The sequence below is a fragment of the Molothrus aeneus genome, chromosome 2, assembly GCF_037042795.1.
Source record: "Molothrus aeneus isolate 106 chromosome 2, BPBGC_Maene_1.0, whole genome shotgun sequence".
Classification (NCBI taxonomy): domain Eukaryota; kingdom Metazoa; phylum Chordata; class Aves; order Passeriformes; family Icteridae; genus Molothrus; species Molothrus aeneus.
In genome coordinates, this window is record NC_089647.1 from 98,959,097 (window position 1) to 98,982,106 (window position 23,010).

The 23,010-nt window shown below is 42.0% G+C and overlaps 1 protein-coding gene across 7 annotated transcripts in view; it reads right to left on the bottom strand.

Moving 5' to 3' along the window:
- GPM6B (glycoprotein M6B) overlaps positions 1–23,010 on the bottom strand; it is a 107,052-nt gene that overhangs the window by 19,224 nt on the left and 64,818 nt on the right. For 2 of the 7 annotated variants that reach the window (XM_066545367.1, XM_066545369.1), the window contains exon 2: positions 5,521–5,640. The exons of 1 other annotated variant lie outside the window; for it this stretch is intronic. In XM_066545367.1, the coding sequence (XP_066401464.1) occupies positions 5,521–5,640 (120 nt within the window). Of the gene's footprint in view, positions 1–5,520; positions 5,641–13,050; positions 13,360–23,010 lie in introns of those variants that run through there. 4 more of the 7 variants (XM_066545372.1, XM_066545373.1, XM_066545368.1 and 1 more) reach the window with 4 other exon arrangements.

Genomic DNA, 23,010 nt, shown 5'->3' on the forward strand with positions numbered 1-23,010 from the left:
CCTCTTTCTTCTCTGCATGAGACTAAGCCAGTACCTGGCAATAAGGTTACTCCTCACATCTGTCACCCACACCTGCAGCCAAGGGTCAGTGGCAACAACACAATAAGATAAAATATTAAACCTTACAAGCATAAGTTTAAAGCCTGTGAAAAATTTATCTCCACACTTTAATAAGAGACTAAATTGAAAAGGCTCAGCATTAAATCACATAGAAGTCTCTGTCCAAGCTCTATCCATTCTCATTCCTGATCATCTTAAATTTTGCTGATTTACAAAACATGACACAAAGCAAAAGCTGCTGTTACTACTTAGAATAAATGTTCACTCACCAGTGGATTAACATTAAACAGACTAAATAAGCGATGAACTCAAATAGAGAAAATCCTTTCTTCTCCTCCCACAAACCACTTAAGGCTCTTCCACAGAAACTTCCTTTCAGTATTTCCTAATTTTGCCTTTTTGTCCTACACAAATAAAAAGTTGTGAAATTAACTTATACTGAAAATTAACTCATAAGAGCCAGAAAACTTAATGTAAATGCACTTTAGTCTAGCCAGGTTGATAATCTCCCCAGTGCATTTGCATTCCCCTCTTCCAGGGTAATTAATCAATAACTCCTTCCTGGCCAGCAGGGGGACAGGAGGGGACATGACCTTTGGAGAACACTGCCATCAGGGCTGCCATGAAGGATCAGACCTGAAATGCAGCAGGAGCACCTCTGTTATCCCTCCAAGTGGCCAGCACAAGATGCTTCTTTCAAGTAAAAACCTGTGAGATCTGGAGTAGCCTGATCCATCCAGTAAACCCCACTCCAACCTCTACTATTTAAGAGCTACCTGAAGAACCAGTAGCTCCTTTCTGAAGGTCATCAGATTTAATTGTAACTTCTCCAGTTATTCTTGATACAGATACAAGATATCTGGTTTCAGCACTGTCATACAGCTAGTTCCCCTCTTCTGAGAAGGTATTTATTCTCTGTTATCAGTTAGATGCTTCCATATTCTTATGCAGAAGAGAACTAGAAGTCCTCACACCTCCTGTGCTGGAAACCAACACAGATAATGCGGGAGAATTGGTGCACACTAAGAATAAGCATCTCACAGCCTGGAGGAACCATTAGCAGACCCTTCTTCAAATCCACAAAGCAAAAGAGTATTGCTGTGGTACTGTATGAGTAATGATATTAAGTGCTTCCTGAATTTGTCTGCAAAAATACAGTAAGCACAGGTTTAAAATCAAGCACTTATTTTTTCTTCTACCATGAGTTACAAAAAACCCCACAAACAAACAAACAAAAAAGCTCAAACAAATCAAACAGCCTTTCAGAAGTTATCAATATTATCTACAGCAAAAGCTATTTTTTTTCTCTCACTAAGGAAAAAATGATGTTCAAACTGGAGAAAAGGCTGTTTCACCATGGCAAGATTTGTTTCTTCTGAATGGTGTTAAATGATGCAGAGAAGACTCTAAGAACAGATAGCAGTAATCATAACCTTTTTTTTCCCCCCTCCAAATCTCTTCTTCCCAAATCAGCAGTTCTTACAGGAAAAAAATTGCACTCCTGTTGCTGGAACCAAACCTGTTTCATGCAAAGGTAAATTATCTGAACCTGTTTTTTACATACCTTATCTAGTTTACCTTCTTCAAATTTAGTGAAATATCCACACTTCCCATCTATATCATTCCAACCTCCGCAAGGCTCATTAAGCTCGCAGGTGTTCTGTTTTCAGACAGTAAAATCCTCGGAATAGGAATCACTACATCCATATTTATTGCAAGTGCCCATCCCAGCTGTTTGCTGTATGAGAGAAAGGAGTCAGACCTGCACAGGACGAACACTGCTGCCCCACGAGATGGTGGGATGAGAGAGTTGCTCTTGTCCAGCTTTATTGCTTTTGGACAGAGGTCAGGCAGAACTTCATTTTACTTCATGTTTTCTCTGTTTTACTTTTGGCCTATGAAACAGTGGAATCCATAGAAGAAGAAAAATACCTAATTTATACCTTGGAAAAGGCATTACTTCAAACAGGTTTCAGTGGGAATTCTTGAGGGATATTTCTTAGCTCTAAGCTACTTCTGCAGGAAAAAAATTAAGCTGGTGATTTAAAAAATAGACTTCACATATAAGGGACAGATCAGGTATTATTGATAAAAGCTGTGGAGTTATTTCTCCTGGAGACTTGTTCTAGCATTTACTATCCAAAATAAGCCTTGGGATTCAGTGCAGCCTGAGAAGCATGTGGAAATGCTCATTGGCATGCAGAGCTCAAAGTGCAAACACATTGCACCAGCAAGGGCAGCTTCTGGTCCAAATTTGGGCTGCAACTCTCAGCTGAAATATCAACAACTCACTGCTCAACAGGCCTGAAGACCCTCCTTCCTTTCTGTTCTTGCTCTGGCCTTCCTCCCCTTGCTTTCCTTACTTTTTCCTCCTTGAAGAAACACTTGGGATGTTCAACACGCTGGAACTGCTGCTTCAATAGGTGCCAGCCTCGGCGATAATTTTGGACAAACTCAAGGCAGAAAAGTAAAAGAGATGAAGGAATGGGAAAATTGCCAAAGATATCCAAATGCCTGAAGGTCTAGACAAGCTCAGTGTGGAAATACAAAGGCATCTATGCATTTCAGTTTCATGGGCGACTTCCATACCTCTGTGAAAATCTGTAAGGACATTGGAGTTTCCTTGATCCAACCATCCTCCAGACCCACCTGTATCTTGGCTGACATGATTTTAAAAGCTGACTTTTAATCAAAGGTGAATATCTTACCTGGAAGAATGGAGTTGAAACTCTTAGCTCCACCTTTTTACCAGCTGTAACTCACCTCACCCTCCACCAGCCTTCAGCACCCAGCAGGAGAGCAAGACTTTAGCCTCACTGGATTTCAGCCACCGCTATTGACCGCTTCCCCAGCTGACTCCTCCCTAAGCTATAAAGAAGTAAACAAGAAACAAAACCTCTCTCCCTCTAGAGCTGAAAACAGGGCCAAAACCTGTGTGTTTGTGCATTGTGCATATGTGTGTGTGTGTGTGTGTGTGTATTCCAGCCTGGCATATCTCAGATTCAGAAGGTAAATTCTCAATTTAAGAGATAACTGAAGATGCAAAGATCTTCCCAGACATTCACCTAACTATTGAACAAGTGGAATAATGAGAAAACTGAACTGTAACTGTAGAAGTCCTTTGTTCTGCAACAGCTTTCATGCTATTATTTCCCCAGCTGAATCCCCACATAATTTCCAAAACTTGAGCTTGTTTCAGCAAAGGAGCAGTAAGGCTGTTTCAGTGAGATACTCCACCTTCACATGCCCTTATGTGCTCACAGAGCAGCTGAAACACCTCCCAGCATCTGGGGGAAGCAGGTTTCAAAAAAAAATAATTCCATAAAGCAAACAACACCCACACAACCTGGAACAGTGCCTACAGCTAAGCTCATGTTAAACAACTACTGCAAAGTTTCTCTTTCTAGAGAAAAAGATGGCACTTTGCTTTCTGGGGAAAAAATTGTTTTAGCATTTTGAAGGGCTCATTAAGCTTGCAGGTGTTCTGGGGATGTCTTGGCTCCAGCATTGCAGTGAGTCTCCCACACTGACTCTTCCCTAGTTGCTCAAGAGCTGGATTCAAGCTTAAATTAGGGAAGTGAGATCATGCTGTACCTGGAGACCCTGGGAGAAGAGAAGGACTGCCACAAAGGAGCCCTCATAGTGATGCCATTTGGACACTGACAGAGGAGACAAAGGCACCCAAGAAATCCTGTGGTTTGTCAAGGGAGCTCAGGTTATCTCAGCACAGCAGCCAGTGCCACCCAGCAGTGGGGAGCTGTCGGCCAGTGCTGAAGGGAGGTGTTCTATAGCAGGAATTTGTGTTGGGACTGAAGTCACATCTTCCCTGCAAGCTAAGGGAATAGAGAAAAGACCAGCATTTTCACAGTGGCTAATCCATCACTGGCAGGTGGGTTTTACTCAAGACCTGTTCAGAGAGGTTTCATTTTTGCCTAAAAGACTTTCAATTTCTTTAAGTGCAGCCATTTAAAACATCTTCCCTTGAGCTGGCATTTCTGGGCTCTGGTAGGGCGGAGGGGTTTTCACCATCACCAAGAACCCTTTCATCCTCAACTCCTTCATGACAGGTATATTTACCTATATGCTAGTTCAGAAAGATTCCCAAGGCAGACTGAAAAGGGTTCAGTTGCCTAAACAAGGGTTTCTAGCACCATTTTAGGTGCCAGACTCCCAGCTGCTGTAACAGAAGGCTGTGCATCTCTGTGTCCTGGCTCATCTGTGCCAGCACATATGGACATGTCTCATCACTGGGGACAGCTGAAGGGGCCCAAGACCCTGATAACCAGGGTCTAGCCTGCTCCTTCCACATCCTTCACAGCTCAGGGAGGCAGCATTCATAATCTACCACTACTCCCTGAAGCATTTCTTTTGTGTGTAAAATATCCCATGTGTACTAAACGTGAGGTTTGGAAATGTCTTCTAGCAGCCCCAAACCTGTCACCCAGGTAACTTGTCATAAAATATGGTCAAATGAATATTGATACTGAAGACAGAGATCATTATTTGTGACCTAAGTATTTTTGGGGGAAAAAAGCCATTTGAAATACATAAACATTTGAATCCTAAAGCACAAGAGTATGAAAATATGATGGAGAGGGGAAGGATGAGGCAGCAAGCTTTGGTGAATATTTCCCTGCATTGCTATTAAAGTCTCTGATGCGGAGGCAGGCCTCTCCAGCAAACAAGCTGTCAAGCAGGCTTCAGTCACTCAGCTCCATAAAGAGAAGAGAATTCTGGATTGAGCTAGCTGCAAAGGCTGTCTCTGAGCATATACACCCCTTGCTGTGCTATCCATCAGTCAGACTGGAATTTTCTAATGTGATCAATCATAGGCTTGATTTCAGGTGCCTTTATGAGATGCTTCAAAACTCAATTCCCCCACAGACCCTTAAAATAAGGCTTCATGAAAAGTAAATAGGATCTTCTTGAGGTCTCAAGCCAGACATCGAAAGGACAGGCATGGAGAATCACCAAACCATTTTTATAGCCTCACCTGAAATCCTCCTCTAGACTTTCACATATGCATTTAGTGCTTCTAGCCAGGGAAAAATGCAAACCAAACCACAGAATATTGTCTATGAAGCTACCAGTGAGTCAGATTTGCTGTCACTGCTTTAGTGTCATTTCTGCATTTGTGGCTGATAAGTCTGATAGATTCATCCACATAAACCCCCAAACTATTTCATCTCATCTGTAAACAATTTTGAAGCAATTGGGAGCACAGTTAAAAGGAAGCTGTCCCTCACACCACACATTGTCTTTCAAGCATTAACAAGGAAATTTAAATTTATGTCAAGTATTCATACAAAAAGAAGTATACTCCTTTACAGCCTTAACAAATAAAACAAGAAAAACAGAGGAACGTTTATCTTAAATTGTTAGGACTACTGCAAAGCATTAAGTTTATGCTACTACCATTTCTGAACTCTTCATTTCCCTTTCACCCAGCCCTTTATTTACCTTGAATCCCCAAAGGACTAATATTGCCTCTCAATGCTGGCACATGATGGTACCGGTGTGGCCTTGAACTCCTGTACATCCAGTGGTACCTGCCAATTTCCATTTCTGGTCTGGTGATCACTGCCAATTTTAGGTGGTAAAAAGTCAGTGTCACCAACAAGTTTTAGTTCAGTACTTTCAGTCATTTAACTTTAAAAACAAGAGCCCAGAAAAACACACTGTAGTTTCAGAACTGAAACAACATAACCTTACAGACTAAGGGAAAAGATTAGGAGGGATGATCAAGAGGGAAATGCTCACACAGGTGTTAAGAAAGGTTGAATAGCTGAAACTCTACCTAGGATTTGAGTTAAAACACATAAGGAAGGGCCCTCTATTCCTTACCCCCACCCACTCTCATGTCTCCCTCTCTTTGTCCATGACAAAAAGCTCTGCTCCAGCAGAAAAGGAAGGTAAAGTCATGGAAAATCACATTACCTGATTTTTAAAAAGACTCTAATGCTGTCAAAGAAAAAGGTTATTGCTTCATGTCAAGGTAGGGCAAACACAAAGGTTTGCACTGATACTTTCTTACATTCAAAAAATAAAAGTTTGGTTTTATTTCACCTAGGTTTATTTCACCTAGGCTCTGCTCACATCAATAAATCTGGACCAAGTGTGTTGAAAATTATTTGTTCCAGGTTCATGGCCAAGAAGAGCAGTCCTGCTTCTCCTTGTCTTTTCAGAGGAAGCCCAGCAACAAGGCCCCACATGCAGCAACTCACCTCACCCACTCACACACTCATGGCACACTCACTGGCACAGGGTTTCTGTGCTCCTGAAGAGGCAGGAAACAGCATCAAACCACTTCTGAGCCTACATGTCCCCACTGCTACCCCTATGGCCTTGTCAAAGCTGTCAGGGTGACACTGACAGACCTTTATTTAAAATGCACCAGAGTCCCCCTCTGCAGTGGCTAAATGAGAAAGCAACCATCATTTCTGGCTGAAGCAAATCCAATTCAGCAGCATTTGGGCATGTGGAGAACGTGAAGGTTGTGAGGATGAAAACCCCATCTACTGTAGACTAGATTAGAGACAAATTTCAAGGGGCAGGAGAAGTAGAAATGCCATAAATTTCTAGCCTATGAGGGGCTCAGAAGGTCCTGGACCCAGTCCCTCTCATATGGTTTTGCTGCTTGTGCAATGAGGAGTTTGGCACAGCCACATTTCCATATGTCAAGAAGAGAAAAAAATCTCGGCCTTGAATCCAAATGCTGGATCTAAAGATTTAAACCAAGAATTTGTTGGTCTTCTTTAACAGCAAACAAACTCCAATACTAAGAGTCTTTTGGGTTTTCTACATAAATTTAGCATCAATGGCTCTCTAAAGGATACTTCATGGCTTGGTAATTTTCCCCTCTCTGCATCTCACACACAAACCAGCAAGCAGGTATCAGTAAATCTTCCACAGACGACATTATTCTGTATTGTGTGGCTCATTCTTCCTCTTAGGAAAGAAAAGTTCCACATCTTATGAGCATAACAAAATTCAAAATGTGTTGAAAGTACTGTTCCAAAATGACTGCACACTCTCAGGACGATATCATCTCCTTCTGCTCAGAGAGGAACAATCCTGCTTGGGAGATCAGAAGGAAAGCCATAAAAATGGAATTGGATACAAAATGGAAAACAAAATTCTTTGCTAGTACAGCATACCTCTTCTCCTTCTCTGCCTCCCCAATGTCTGCCCCCTGCCTTTTTGAGGCTACTTACTGGACACTGGTAACAGATTCAGATTATTTTTTTTTTTTAATTAAGATTAAAAATAACCAGCTGCAAAGACTTCTGAAAAGAAAAGAATTATTCATTTGTACTGCAGCAGCATCTAAGCCAAACATTCCATATCAAGAAGATTTTATCCTACTAGCTTGAACCCACAATTTGAGATTTCTCCTGCAGTGGCCACAAAAAGCACTTGTTCAGAGCAGCAGAGCAGGCAGCTCCTTTTCTCCCTTAGCCTGGGGAAATGCTGGTGAAGTCACCTGTCTGGTGTACAAACATCAAACCCTGAAACACAGAGACATCATGTAAACTTTGTAGCATCGTTTCTGTAAGTGAAAATATTCTATGGAGCTGGTTTCTTTAATAAGCAATTTCTGGTTTGGCAGTAACAGGGCTCCTTTCATTAGCAGGCAGTTCAAACTCCATAAGGAATCTCAGTTTTTCCACTGAGCACTGGCTCAATGGAGCGAGCCACTTAGCAATGGCTGTTTGGTAGCCCTTAGTGCATGCCTGGCACGACCTTTGAAGCTGAAGGGTATTTCTGGGTGACTTTGCTGGGACCCACCCAGGCTCATTCATGTAAAAACACCAGGTCAAAAGCTCCCAGGCTTCAGTGGTGTAACAACTGCTGCTCACAGTCCATATCCATTGGAATTTAACTCTGTACCCTGAATCATTGGGAAAGGAGAGAGGCTTGAGGGTGTCTTTACCTTTTGCTTTTTGAGTAACTAACTGCACTAATTGTATTTCCTGGTCTAGGTTACAATGTCCTCTACTCACAGCCAAGCTCGAGGCCTCCTGTCAGAACCAGGTTGTCCTCAGTCCTGCACAGACACAGCAGCTACAGAACTGACAATGTTTCCATGTCACACCACACAGGCACATGGATGGTGACTGTGGTGTTCAATATTCATTGGGATGAATCATCTTGCATGCCTGTAATCAAACTCACAGTGCTTAACATCCTCATGCTTGCTGCCTTTATCTTTTGGTTTTAGAGGAAACACAGTTTTGATATTCATCTGTCTTAGCTGATGAAGCAGTCCATGGGAACAAAGAGAGGGTGTTGTTTGGTCACTGATGATCTGGTGATGAAACCTGGACAAGGAGCAAGGCTGGGCAGAAAATGGGGAAGGGTCAGAGTAACTGAAGGAGACCTTCCCCCCCTCTTTGCCCCCTTTGCTCCTGCTGCAAAATCCATTGTGCACACACAGTGCCATCTGGGTTTCCCCACCCCCGTTACCATATCCCATGGCACATATGTCTAGGTTTTCTGCTTTCATGAGGTTGTTCAGACCACTATGAGTACATTCTCCAAGTATTTTTCAACCCCCTCCTATTTAGAAACCAAATCCTATTCATTAAAACCTAAATCACTAAGCCTGCAAAATTATTATCCCCAGAATATCGCGTGTCCCAGATTCTCCCAGGGCTGGACCTCTCTTCCTACAGTCGTATTCTTCAGGGACTTATGCTTACAGCAGTTGTTGTTGTCAGTGCATCTGAAACACCAATCAACTGCTTAAGATGGGGGAAAATATGCAGTGTACTAAATATGTTTGAATGTCTTGACAGCTCGGATACCACTGTGTGAGCCTTCCATTAGGTGGGTACCTTGGAAATTTTGGTCATGATCAGAACACATATTTTAAAAAATACTTTTTTTTCCAATTTGTTGTAATGAAAAATACATCTGTGATGCATCAAAATGTCACAAGCTCACTGTGTAAAAATAACTTTACTAAAAGTGAAATAAACTGCCTGACAATCCATTCATTTCTCACACTGCACTTTAAAGCTTCATTTAAACACAACTGTACAACCATGTACAATAGTGTAAGACAAGCAAAGTATTTTCTTTCTATTTTTGACTAGTATATACTTGTCTATTTAGAGCTTAAAAGCTGAAACATGGCTTCATATACCATAAAAATAATAAAGCTCACAGCTATTACTAACCACAAGGTCTTCTTTTATCAAGAGAACATAAGCAGGGAAGAGCCAATTAAAAGGGACCTTTGGTACAGCTGCTCAAACTGGTCTTCATTATTCCTTAGCACAGCATAGGCAATTTGAACATCATATGTATTCATATAAGGAACCTAAACCCTAGTATCAGGGCTTTCTTCCATCCTGTGCGGAATTGGTGAATTCACCATGGTCATCCACAGTTGGGATTTATTTTCTTTTTTTCTTCTTTTAATTTTTTTTATTTTTATTTTGCAACTTGGTACTATTTCTCACAGTTAAATGAAAAAGGAAACTTCTTGTCTCTGTTAATGTGTATCAGGATCTATATCCTTCGCTGCTGATGCAAAACGGCATTTCGTTTTTCTTATTTATTCCACCTCAGTAAATCTGCCTGCCCAGTCCTCACATTTTGATTTAATTTAATGCCTGCAAGATAAACCCTGTCATTTGTAATAATTTGTAAACCTTCATCTTTAAAATGCATCCAATCTGTCCTGCAGCCCTGCAAAGTATCTGTTAAACATTTTGCTTCAGCTTTCATGGTGTTTTCCTCTGATAAGGGCTGCTGATACACAGCATAAAGCTGACTTATTTCTTATCTCCATCAGCATGAGGGTTGTTCCAATTCCAATTAAAAAAACTGGGACAGCAGCCACTCATCTGGGTGCAGAGAAACAAATGTCAGATAAACACTGAATCCATCAGCTGGGTAGTACTGCTGCCTGAATCAGGCAAGGGATTCATGAAAATTATTAAATAAATAAATAAAGATAGCATGGTTTAGGTCTATACAGTTTAGAAAATTTAAAAAGTCTAAAAAATTTTCAATAATTTTCATTTATCAATCTGTAACTATTCATAAAGCACATCAGCTTGTGCAAATTGTCTCAGCTACACTGCAATCCACAATAGCTGGCTGTCCACATTTGCCACAGAGACAGAAAACACAACCCAGTACCTGTGTGGCACCAGTGCTCATGTACGACTGCTTTGGGTGCTCAAACTGAAAATAGACCTCGCTGCTCACGCCAAGTGTTCCAGCAGCATTGCTCTCCAGGGTTCTCCCAATACTGGGAGATCTGTACACAGACAGCATGTAGTCCTAGCCCAACTTCCTTCAAGCATTTATTCCACAAAACTGCAGCACATCATCAAGAAGGTCCTTGCATTGAAAACACACCCTAGAAACAGGCAGCTTAAAATTCTGGCTAAGGGAAAATACCTCTTAGTTTAAAAGCATAATTTGCTATTAAATAAATGCAGATACTTTCCCAGAACATGGCAGTGAAAAGCATACTGAGTGTGAACTTGAGCACCCAAAGCAGAATGCTCATGATCTTCCCTTGCTCAGTCCTAGCAATAGCAGCATCTCCCAAACCCCTTCAGATGGTGGTTTATCTCCCTAGGCTTTGCAATTAATTTCTAGAAGGAAGAGTTAAAAGACCCTGTGATAGGACTTCAACTGCTTCAAGGTGTGGCAGTTGCCTTGAAATCACTGGATCTAGGGCATCTCATAAAGGATGGCCATTACCAAGCCCAGGTAGGATCTTAGAGGAAGAAGAAAATGTTGCAAGGCTGACAAGCATGTGAGCCATAACAAGTAAGAGATGTAGTCCAGAGAGTAAATTAAATCTCCTGTTCTGTACCCCAAAATAAAGCAGCAGCATTTTCCTGCGAGTTTCTTTACACAGAGAAAAAGCCCATTTTCCTCCACAGGAGTTGCTGGTGTAAGAGTCCTATTGAAAAATTCTGACATTTGAGAGGTACGTGATGCCTGCTGAGCCCATCTGAAAACCCAACTGGACTCGACAGATTTAGCCCTTTGGAAAACCTGACCCTCAAGACCAAATACGTCTTCTCCATGACCACTTCACAGCAGTAACTTTGCAGGGGATCTGGTCTATTTGTTTTGCTATAGAAATTAGGAGTAGGACTTTCAGCTTTCTGCATTTTAATTTGCTGTGAAGCATATTGAGAATTTAAGTGAAGAGAAATACAGAGCATACTGTGAGAGACCGTGTGCTACTTTCAGGAATCAGAGAATCAGCAGGAACAAAGCCTACAAGTGTTACATACATATAGTTATGTAACAGATCCAAAGTATAAAATTATCATAGAAAAAATTAAGAAATTGTGGTAACATTGGGATAGGAGGCTCCCTGCTTGCATTTGATGAAAACAACAGATCAACCTCCTTGACTTGGAAGCAGATTTACTGTTCTACATGTTGTTCTTTCATCCTTGCCAAAACAAAAGGGAAGCCATAAACTCATCATAAACACACTCAGCAACACATTTTGTTTTGCGCAGCTGCTAATGCACGCGGATAACTTTCTTTAGTGTTCGTTGTAACATGAATTCCATTGGTTTAAAAAAAGCTCCTCAGTCAGAAGAAAGAATTGCTATAATTTTTGAAGAATGATCTATCAATTCAAGGTGGTTTTATAGTCAATCTATTCAGGACATTTTGTACATTAATTACTCAAAATCTGCAGTGAGGTGGGTTATTGTCCACATACACTAATGGCTTTCGGAGTTTAATCTCTCATCAGTGGACCTCCTTTTGTGAAATCCCTAAGGGATTATGTAGTACTATGTCTAATCACTTGACAAATTTCATTTACTTGAAACTGAAGCTTGTTTTATATGAAGTGTGTAGCAGGAGTCAGATTCAAAGCAGGAAAACAAAATCTGTTACTGGACACTACCGGGATTTATCTTGTTTATATCTGAACTGTTGAACAATCGATAAAAGAATTCTGCTTGGGGAAATGCACTAGTTGTTTATCAGCTGCTTAAGCCTATGAGATACTCAGATGAGATACTCAGATTGCTTATAAACGATACACAGCAGGTTAAAGAAATGTACTATGGCTCAAATAAAAAGACAGCGGAAATTTAAATAATTTTGTGGCTGCTGTACCATTCAGTAAAAAAAACTCCAACAAACTGCTATGATCTGTAGAGTACTCTGCTACACTGAAGAGGAACGGTTATTTGTCACAAATTATACAACAGAGAAAGAAAATATTCCTTGCGAGTTGAATTTATGCTCTGAACTTCAGCACTCCAGACCAGACAGAATCAACCTGTGAAGCTGGGATGGATGAAGCACCTCTCTTTCAGCGCTGCCATCTCCCCACAACAGAACCACTACCATGGAATTGTTCTCTCCATTAAGCAGTAATTCTCAGTGATTAACATATCCTGAAATCGAATGTTGCAAAACTCACTGCATTGTTCTCCCTTATCATAGTGCAAGCAGATAGCTACCAAAGTAAAATTTGCCAGATGACACCACAGAAAAGGAATTTTAAAAATAAGAGTAGCATTTGGCATGGAGCTCACTACACGAAGGTTGTGTGACATTATAATCTATTATATGTTGTTATAACCTAGGTCTCCCACACTGCATTGCAAAGCCTTGCTACATGGCTAGTCTCGATGAAAACACCAGATTACGGCTCCGAAAACAACATGCAAACACACAGGCACACGCTACCTCTGTAAACCAAATTAACCAAAATCTGTCAAAGACGCAGCAATAACGAGACTTCTTTTGCAAGCATCATTTCGGGTAGGGTTAGGACAGATTCAGAGCAAATACAGACGCAGACAGAAAGGTTGATGCTCTATTAATTTGTTGTCAAGCCATGCAGGAAAGGACGGCTGAAAGCCCGAAGACGCAGTAATGATTGTTTAAGAGCTATTTGAAAAAGTGACAAAACTGGCCTAAACCTCTTTAAGCCCCCTGAATGAAAAGATTTAAACAGGCTATTGTTAGACCCCTGGGTACCTTTTTTCTCTTGGCTTTGTTCTGCATTTTCCTCCGCTGCAGTTTCCATGGCTGGCTTCATACCATCCACCAAAAATGCCGCCCCCCCTCCCCCCCCAGCAAGCACTTTTTCTCTTCGCCTCCTTTCTCGCTCCCTTCCGTCTCCTATTTACAGCGGCGGTGATTGAGCGGCTCTGTTCTCCCCTACAGTAGATTACAGTCCTTTCCAAAATGCCAGAAAAGTCTTGTCAGCTTCAATTTCGCTCCGCTGACTGGTCCACGAGGAGCTGTGCCAGCTCGCTCAGCTATACGTCACCAGGGTCCCCAGCTATAAAATAGCCATCCTGTGCCTCGCCTTGCCACACCGCGGGGATAGATAGCATCACCCGATCGCGCCCCCTTCCTCCTGCCCTCCGCTCTTCCCCTCTTTCCCGTCTCCCAACAAACGTTAATCAATTCTCCGGGTAGTGAATGGATTGGTGACACCGGGAGGGGAGATGCAAGGGAGAAAGAAAGGAGCCCCCGGCCGCGGTGAGGTGAGCCCCCCGGCCGCCGTCTCCAAGGGGAGTGCACGCCGGCACACAATCACAAGGCTCCCTTTCCCATGGGACCTTGTTATTATGCTTTGCATTTTGATTTATTCCACATGCCCTCTGCTCTTTCAAGGGGTGGGGGGTGATGGGTCTGCTCTCTCTGTTTGCTTTCTTTGCTGAGAGATCCGCTCACCCACGGTAAAAGACTGTGTGAGAGAAGCATAAAAGCAAAAGCGGGCATATATATGTATGTACATGGAAAATTTTAATTCTTTGTTTGACTCATGAGCACAATGGGGGGAAAAAAAAGAAGAAAAAAATATCCAAGCAAGGAGACAGGAAGCTAGTTCAAGTGAGCTAAAATGCACGTGCAACACTCTAAAGGATAAAATGTTTAAGAAAACACAACTTGGGCTTTAAAAGGAGGTCTGCCACTAGAGACCTAAAGCCATGCTTGGGAGTGAGCACAGAGTTGCTGTTCAGCACGTTTGATCACTCTCCTAAATCCAGACAGACTGCAACATGATCAAATAAGCTGCACTTGGGAGCAACAAACTCAAGACATGCCAGCATTGCACTGCATGAGGTGACTTTAGGTGTCCCCAGCCCACTCTTGTGCTGGGGAGCCACAGAGCAGGGCGACACCACACAGGGATATTGCTCCCCTCCCAAAACCCAGGACAACTGACACATTTAAGGCTGCACTGAGGCTAATTAACCTTGCCTGTCACTTTGCTTGTCTCAATGCCTTACAGTGCAACACACTGCACAGGGCACAAGTGCCCAAAGGCACTCCTTTGTGTGTGTAGGATGGTGGAGCAAGTGAGGTGTAATGGCCTTTGTGGTCCAGCCATTGCAGCCAGTTCTGCAGCCTGCAAAGATGCCCAGCAGATTCAGCAAATGCTGGGGATGTCAAAACCTACACCCTGCATGTTCCCTATAACAAATTCAAACAGGAGAGTGGGAAGAGGGAAGCAGTCCAAAGATTTGTAGCTGCAATTTAGTCTCTTCTGGTTGAAGTTACTACAACCCACAATTTTGCTGTGCATTTTTATTTCTAGATGTCAAGTGAAAAGCACAAAAGCCTCAGACCCAACCATTAGAGAAAGTTCCTGTGTCTTTCAAGTAATTAGTGCACAAACCCTCTTCTCTCACCACAGCTAACACAGCTGTTACTTTGCTTTGGGCATTACTGCTCAGACTTCAGGCTTCAGCACAGCTGCCAGGAGGTCTTGGTCACATCCTACGGTTTCGTATCACAGCATAAAAACTTGATGTCAAGCATTTACCTAAAATGCTTCCTTGAGTCCAGGAACAGTCTGCAGTTGAAGCTCCCACTTCAGCAGACCTCTGTGTAAGCAGGATGATGGTAGTAATTTGTAGATGGCATGCAGTATCTTCAGGAGCCAATGTGAGACAAGGGGTTGGGTTCCTGAAGGTAATCAAATCAGTAGGCACAGCAGAGACCTCAACCCAGGTGGCAAGACATACTTCCCTCACCTTCCTCTCCAGTGCTAAGACAGCAATCCACACACAGATTGAAATCCCTCCCCAGCAAGACCATGCACTGCAAACACACTCCCTGAAACAATCAGCCAAAATATGAAAGCATGGCTGATATGTTTGCTGTATTCTTCTAACTATTACTAAAAGTTGTTGGTATAACGATTATACAAAGAAAAGGTTCTACGAAGAGTGGGGCTTTTTCCCCATTTAACATCAGTAAGACTGAAACTCCATACCACATACACCCTCCTTGCTGAAAGTCACATGAATTTTAGTAATTGGTCAAAGCACTTGATTGCTTCTGACATAAAATTCTCTTCTTGGAACACCTCATAGTGCAGTTGCTACTTCTGTCATAGTCTAGATCTCTCTTTCTTAATGATCTTTGCTTTTAGACTGGAAGGTCTAAAACCTTAAAAAGCTGAAACCTCCCTTCAGATTATCCTAAATTACAAAAGGCCTGCTCATAACCTAATTCAAGTGGTGGAGTATCAATGCACTTATCAGTATAAATACACAGAAAATACAAACATAATCTGGAATTTCCTTTATTTAAACAGAAAATACATTAGACATAACCTGTGGTTATAGACTGTCCCTGGAGGAAACCCATGACCGTAGCCCTCCCCTCTTTACCAGTGAGACCTACTCCTTCAAACAGCTGCACACTTTCCTACTGGTGGTGAGCAGAATTTTAGGCAGGCTCAGGACTTCATAGTTTGTGGTGTTTCAGAAACTCAAAACTAACAGGCTGGGAGACTATTTCCTCAACTGTTTCCCCAGAATAACCCCTTCCCAAAACAGGCAATGAAAAATCAGTGCACAATACCAGAATCTACTTCACAAGAACCTGAACTGAGCACTTCAAAAATCATCAAGCACAACTATTCAAAAGCATTAATCCTACCAACTAAATCATCCTCTGGAAGCTCCAAGTATATATGAGCGTAAAATTCTCTCCCCTCCCTTGTTACTATTTTCTGGATTGCTGCAATGTATGACAGGTTTTAAGCAGTTATCATATTAAGCAATTTCTTGATTTTCAAACTTTTACACCATCATTGATAAATACAATGTATGCAAATAAAACAAACTATACTATTTCCTCCAGTGCTAACATGGGTTCTGATCTTGTGCTTCAAGCATTAATCTCAGCCAGCAAGTTGTCTCATTCAATGTTCCCTCCCTTAAACAGATACATCCATGTCATAATATGTGATGAGACTGGGAGACATCAAGTTTATGCCTATGACAACACAGCACAAGATTAAGCCACAAAGAGAAAAAAATTTAAAAACCCCAAAACTTTTAAGACTGATACTCAGAAAAACCTGCTTATACAGATCAAGCTGATTTAGATAACCAGCAACCAGGGCAGGCAGCTAGTTACATTTGAGAAGTTCAGCCCAGCATTTTGTTTTTGCAGAACAAGATAAAAGTGAAAATGAGGAGAGGGGCTGAGCAGCAAGGGTTTCTGCTGCTAAAGCACAGCTCTGAGCCTACTGCCAAACCTCAGGATGAATAGCAGTGGAGGAAAGTATGTGAAGGCCCTGCACACCAAGTCGCATTTACTGCAAAATAGTTAAAAGAAAGGGCTTAAATCTATTTTATCTAGGTATTAAAAAAACCCCAAAACCACATATTTAATCATTTTGCTCAGTCAATTAAAATAGCACAATTGCAGAAGTTAAAAAATACATTAGAATCCCTATTCTGTTCATGTGCCAGTTTCTTTTGAACATCTATCTTTAATGTCACTGAATCTAGTTTACATTCCTGCAGGCTGAGAAGCTCTACCATAAGCTACAGCAAATTCTTCACAAGCTTTCAGGAGATGAATACACACTTGCCATTTCTACAAAGGCTTCACAGAGCTGTAATAAAGAGTGTTCTCACATAGCTGAAGAGCAATTTGAGATTATCTATGAGATCCAAGACTCAGAAGCTAAAATACAGAGACTGTCCTTCAAACAAGACTGACACACAGTCCAAACAACTAATTTCAAAGATGACTTGTAGAATACTTTTTATTTTAATATTTAAGAGAAAGAACAAATACACGTGAAGCCACTTGGTGCAATGTAATTGCTCGTGTTCAGCTTTAAACCAGTTACCAAAGACTTGCTTATAAAACCCAGTCCAAATACTTATGCAAAAGAAGGCAAACTTTCCATGTGGATAAAATCAAAGCATGACAAGTTTTCAGTTGTGCAGCAGTCATAGATCTTGCAAGTACTTTACAAAAACTTAAAAATTGGGGTTCACTCTTTCAGATATACTAGGTTACAGGGAAAATGGAATCCAAATTAACAAATAACAGTGGAAAATCCCTGCACTTATACCACAGTATAAAACAGACATGAGTCTGCACTGCACTTAGGGGTCTCAGTCTCACATTTCTGTGAGGAGAGGCAAAAAAAAAGGCTTAAGCATGGATAGTGGTTATCTCTGCAGCCAAAGAAAATCACTGAGTTAACCAATGGAGCTAAGTCCAGGAGTAAGCAAACCTTAACCGTGTGAAGATGCCAGTGCTGTGACTCCCTTAACAAAGCCTCATGAAGATGTCAATGACTGCTGCCAAGCTAAATGCCTGGTGACAAGCAGCAGGCAAAGGAGATGTCACTCACTTGTTGGGGTACGTACGGTTCTCTGTCCAGCCTGCCTGTTTCCAGCTGGACCACTACAGTTACAGCCACGGCTGAGAATCAAAGGTAATAAACAGCCCAGATCCAGAACATACACCAACAGCTAACATTTAGTGGGAACACAAAAGGAAAAAAAAATCCCTTAGAAAGTGAGCAGATGGTTCTGTATGGCTTTTCCATAGCTAGGTCTCATCAAGCTCTAGTCTCAAAGATAGCTGTAGAGATGTTAAGTCTACCAAAGAAAAAAGCCTGAAGAGCTATAATGAAAGTCAAAATGAAAGAAAAAGTTGATGTCTTCTTAAGCAGGTGAGAGCTCCATTTCCACTTATGAAAGGCAGTCAACAGCACAGAAGTAAATAATTTTTAAAAGTGATGGACTTTATTTATCTAATCTAAGGGCCTTAGTAACATTTTCCTGGGTTTTAGAAACTTGTATTTAAAAGAGAAAAATCTGGGGAAAAGAATTCAAAACTCTTGACAGACAAAATACAGAACTCTCAACCATTCCAAAGACTTCCAAGGAAAGGCAATAAAAATGAAAACAAAATAGGATACATGTGAAACTAAGCTGGAATCAACATGACCTCTTGCATCCCTCTCCTGTGAGGCTGCCTGGAGTAGCCTTTTGGCAAGCTAGAAAAAAATATGGTGACAAACTAGAACCCATTTAGACTACAGTAGAAAGAGCATGGAAATACAGAAAATGAAAGCAAAGACTTCCTAGCATCTCCCCCAGGAGGAACTTTCATTAGGCAAGTGTTTAGAGCTCCAGCTCCAGTGGCTGTCCTCAGCTTCTACTCCAGCTCCACAATTTTACCACATGATTTTTCTGTAAGTGTACTGCATGGCAGGTTGCAAATGCTTTAACTTTAGAATGAAGTAGCAAAACAAGCCTTTGAGCTACCCAATCTCCATACATTTTTCTCTTCATCAGTGGCAAGGTCCTCACATACATGACTAGTACATGAAGCCTTCAACAGTACTTCAAATGCTCCTCCAGAATCTTAAGGGCTATGTTTTTGACTTTGGCACACATAACCACCTTTTTTTTTGCTCCCTCTGTCCATCACAACTGAAGGGAGATTCTCAGCTATCATACCTTTGCCTTGTAGTGCAGCAGGAAAAAAATGTGCTCAAGCCTTTTGTCTTTGTTGTCTTAATTCTGCACTTTGAAGACATTCCAACATACTTAGCTTTTGCTGTGAACCCTCTTCTCCAATACTGTTGTCAAAGCTTACTGCCATCTCAGGAAACTAACTGGAGCTTCTGAATACTTGGACATACTGAAACAGCATCCTAGATATTTATGTCACACTTGCCAGCACTCAAGTAGAAGTGCCTCGTGTACTTGTAGAAGAGCTATTTCTGCCAGCAATTTAGAAGGCAGCAAAGGTATCATTATAATATACTCCTGTTAATACAGCTGTTCCATCTCAAAACACAAGAGCTTGACACAGGCCTGGCATTGGGATGCTACCTGTTGATTTCTTTTTTTCTGTCTATAAATAAACATCACTGAGTTCAGCCTTGACACAAACTTAGCCTTTTGCTCCACAAAGTCACATTTAATCAGACAATTCTCTGTTAACTTTACATCCAGTTCTGATTTTCAAAATTGCCCTCCCACTCTTCGCATAGGCTTCAGCATCCCACCTACAATCTCTCATCTATTCAGTGCTCGTTTTGTTCTTCAGTCTTGGCTTCAGTCCAGTCTTTTCACAAAGCATGGAAAAAAGCAGGGAAATAAAAAGAAGTGCAAAAGCCTACAGCTCCCCAAAAAGAAACCAGGGGCACTCACTCAGGCACCCTCACCAGGGGTACCTCACACTGCATACTGGGGGTACCTGGGGAGGGACAAGGATGAAGAATCCTCCTAGAATGTCACAAAGGAGTCCATGCATAAACCACAGATGTAGATATGTGTGTGTGTGTACACATACAGAAAACATGTATGTGTGCATATTCATATGTATATGAAGAAAATGCATACAATTATATATGTATTTTTATTGAACAGTAAACCATATGAGCACCATTGGAACCACTATGAGGCATGCATACTAATTATTTCCTAGAGTCATGCAATAGGTATTCAGCTTGATAGTGAATGCACAGCCATCCCAGTGTACAGACTGCTACAGACTCCTGCAGCTCAAGTTTTCAGGGCCAGGAACCAAGTTAGCCAAGATCAGACTGGAGTTTGCAGCACAGCTAAGCCACACTTTGGGAGCACTGTTACCATTTTATCTCAGTATCCTGGGTTGGAAAATCAGCACCACCGGCCCCAGGCTCTGCCATACATTGCTCCTAGAGCAGCTCATGGATTGTTGGGCAGTTGTGCATCAACTTTTTGAAAAGCCCACTGAACTCAAAAGTCAAAATGTTGAGATAAAAGAAAGCATCACAATAATGATTGGTATCAGGTACTGAAATTCACTGTTTGAGGTTTCAGCACCTTGTAAGTCACGACAACTGTAGCTGTTTCCCCAAGATAGAAAATTCTTATTCTAGTGTAATTAAACTATACTTTGGAAAGATCCTGGACCAGTTCTGTCATGCAGTGCTGGACTGCCTGTTGAATTGCAAATGTAGTCTCTGTTCACACATAAGACACTAGTCATGAAATCCTCAGTTAAGACACTAACGAAACGGTCCCTAATTAATCACTGTATTCTTTGCAACAGCAGATATCCTCATTAGGAAAGCAGCAGGACATTAACAAGTCCCATGTTGAGAGTGTCCAATTAACTCATCGACTAAATATGTGCCAAGCAACTTCTCCAGTCTAGGTTTGCAGTCCCCTCTTTCCAGCTGCAGCGATTGGGATCCCAGTCATGTTGAAAGCAGTGGTTCTTTCGCCCTTTGCAAAGCCTTTGAGAGCGCCGCTGTGAACAGCAAACAACGCCGCTCAAGTGTTCTACAGGTCTTTCACTTGAGCCCACAAAAAGCTAAGTGTGCACTCACGGAGTTCAGCACAATTAAGAAAAAAACTCCACCCCTCTACCTTTGTAAACAAGGAATGACTTAACCTGCTAACAACGAGTGTGGTTGGAGCTCCATCTGGATCACGTCACGCCTCAATTTTTGCTGAACCTCAGCAGTGGGTGATCCTGCATACAAAGTGAGCTCTGAGACAAAAGTGCTATAGGGTGAGTTAAGGACAAAGTAGCAGCTTTCAGCCTGGATTCCCAGATAGGCTGTCAAGTAAAATCCCTTGCCAGGGCAGGATTATTCCCTAGAGTATATATTTCCAACACTTTGTCTTGCCTAATTTTCTAAGTGTCTCAGGCTTGGAGCCTTTCAGTGTTTGGCGAGAAGAGCCACTCTGTGGCCCGGCAGGTTTTGAGGCTTGGCACAAAGGAGGGCTTGCACAATGGCCAGGGCCCCACTGCAGTCAGTGCAGAAGGAGCAGGGTCCCAGCCTCTGAAATGGCCTCCATTCCGGCTGCCTGAAAACCACTCAGACTCTCTTTTGAGCAATGCCTAGTTACATCCCCATCTCTGTTTTTTTCCAAACGTGATACTCACTTATTTTAAACAGCTGAAAGACATAATTTCTGCACTTTGTCATGACTCAGAGTGAAATTCATCTAGCATCTACTTTTCTTTATCTGTTCCTTGCATCATTCCCATCCTGTTTTATTTCTACTCTCTGGTTTTCAGCACATTTGTAATCATTTCTCTTGCACTCACAGCTTCCCAGGTGTAAACACTAAACATTTTCTTTGTGTGCTTCCTCTGGAGACACTCACATCAGTTATTGAAAATGCCCTGGGCATTTTTGATTTCTGTAGTACTACAGACACATCTTCCATATATCTCACTACTACTGATTCCTGAAGTACAATTATCTGCTCCACCTTTATGCACCATTTGGAGAGGAAAAGAAAGGAGCTGAGGAACCAGGGAAAAGGATAAGGGATGTATATATTAAAAAAAAATCCCTAAAATTAAAACAAGAGAAAAGCACAAGGTAGAAAAAACACCCAAGGCTCTGACTAAGGTTTTTTCTGCTGAAGAACAGAAGAAGAACACTATGTAGAAAAAAACTACTATGTCAAGCGTAGGTGAAGGTGACCAAAGGCATGTTGCTCAACATGGGACATTTCAGCTCACAGACTTGCCCACAAGTTGCAGAAAAAGACCACAGTTTCTCATGCTCAGCCAAAATCACCCAGCCCAAACTGCTTGTTCACAAGGTTATTAGTACAGCGAGGAAACTGACCAGCCACGGCTTTAAAAGTATTTATAAGCACTTCCACCCATGGTCTTAGAAACTAATTGTGTGTTCAAGTGTAGTACATACTTCTATTGCAGACAGAACATCACCAGATTGCAAACACAATCAAAAGTCCATTTTCTTAGTTTAATTTGCAATTAGTACACTGCAGGTTTATAGAGCCAAACAAACTATAACTGATTTTTCACTGCCACTTCAAACTGTTTCTAAGCAAATATCATAGCAACATTATCAGATTGTCAATTTCACTAAAGCCCAAATTCTCTACAATAAAACAACACACACATGTTTAAAGGAAGACAGAAAATGTATTCCTGAGTAAACCGAGCATCTCCCTAGTTCGGGACCAACAGGGTCCTGGGACAAACCCCATCATTTAAAGACCTTTTCACAACTTTAGGAGAGAAGGGAAAAAATCCCAAATTCTAGGCTTTTATACATATCAGTCAGTATTTCAAGATTTTGAATGCATACCAAACACTGATGAATGCATTTATTTCAACCTCCAACATAACCATATAGATATGGTAACAGACTAAGTAGCTTTTCAGAGACTCCCTTCTGTTGCATAACTGAAAAGAAAAAACTCTTGCCAGTTGCAGCATCCCCCATTTCCCGAGCTGAAGGCATCTCTTTACAGAGGGAGCTCAGCGCCACTGCCCTGCATGTATCAGCAACTTGGAAAGGAACCGATGGAGGCCTTGTCACGAAAAATCTGTTATTTCAGCTTAAACTGCACTTAAAGTGAACAGAAAGTAGGTGTCCGTGTTACCCCGAGAGGAACCCCGGGCCAGGGGGCTGCGGGATGAGCGCTGGAGGCCGGTGCTTGCACACCGCGGTCTCTGAGGCCGCGCCAGGCCATGCCCTGGCGGGGCGGGGGGCCCGGGCCGGGCCGGGCAGGCGGCGCCCATGGGAAGGCGGCCGGGCCGGGCCTTCACGGGTGAGCGGGCTCGGCAGCCGCATTCAGCGCACAATGCCCGCAGCCGCGCTCCCACAGCAGCGGCCTCCCCTGCTCCCCGCTTTTATCATCCTTCATATCTCAGCGATGACAGGCCTGA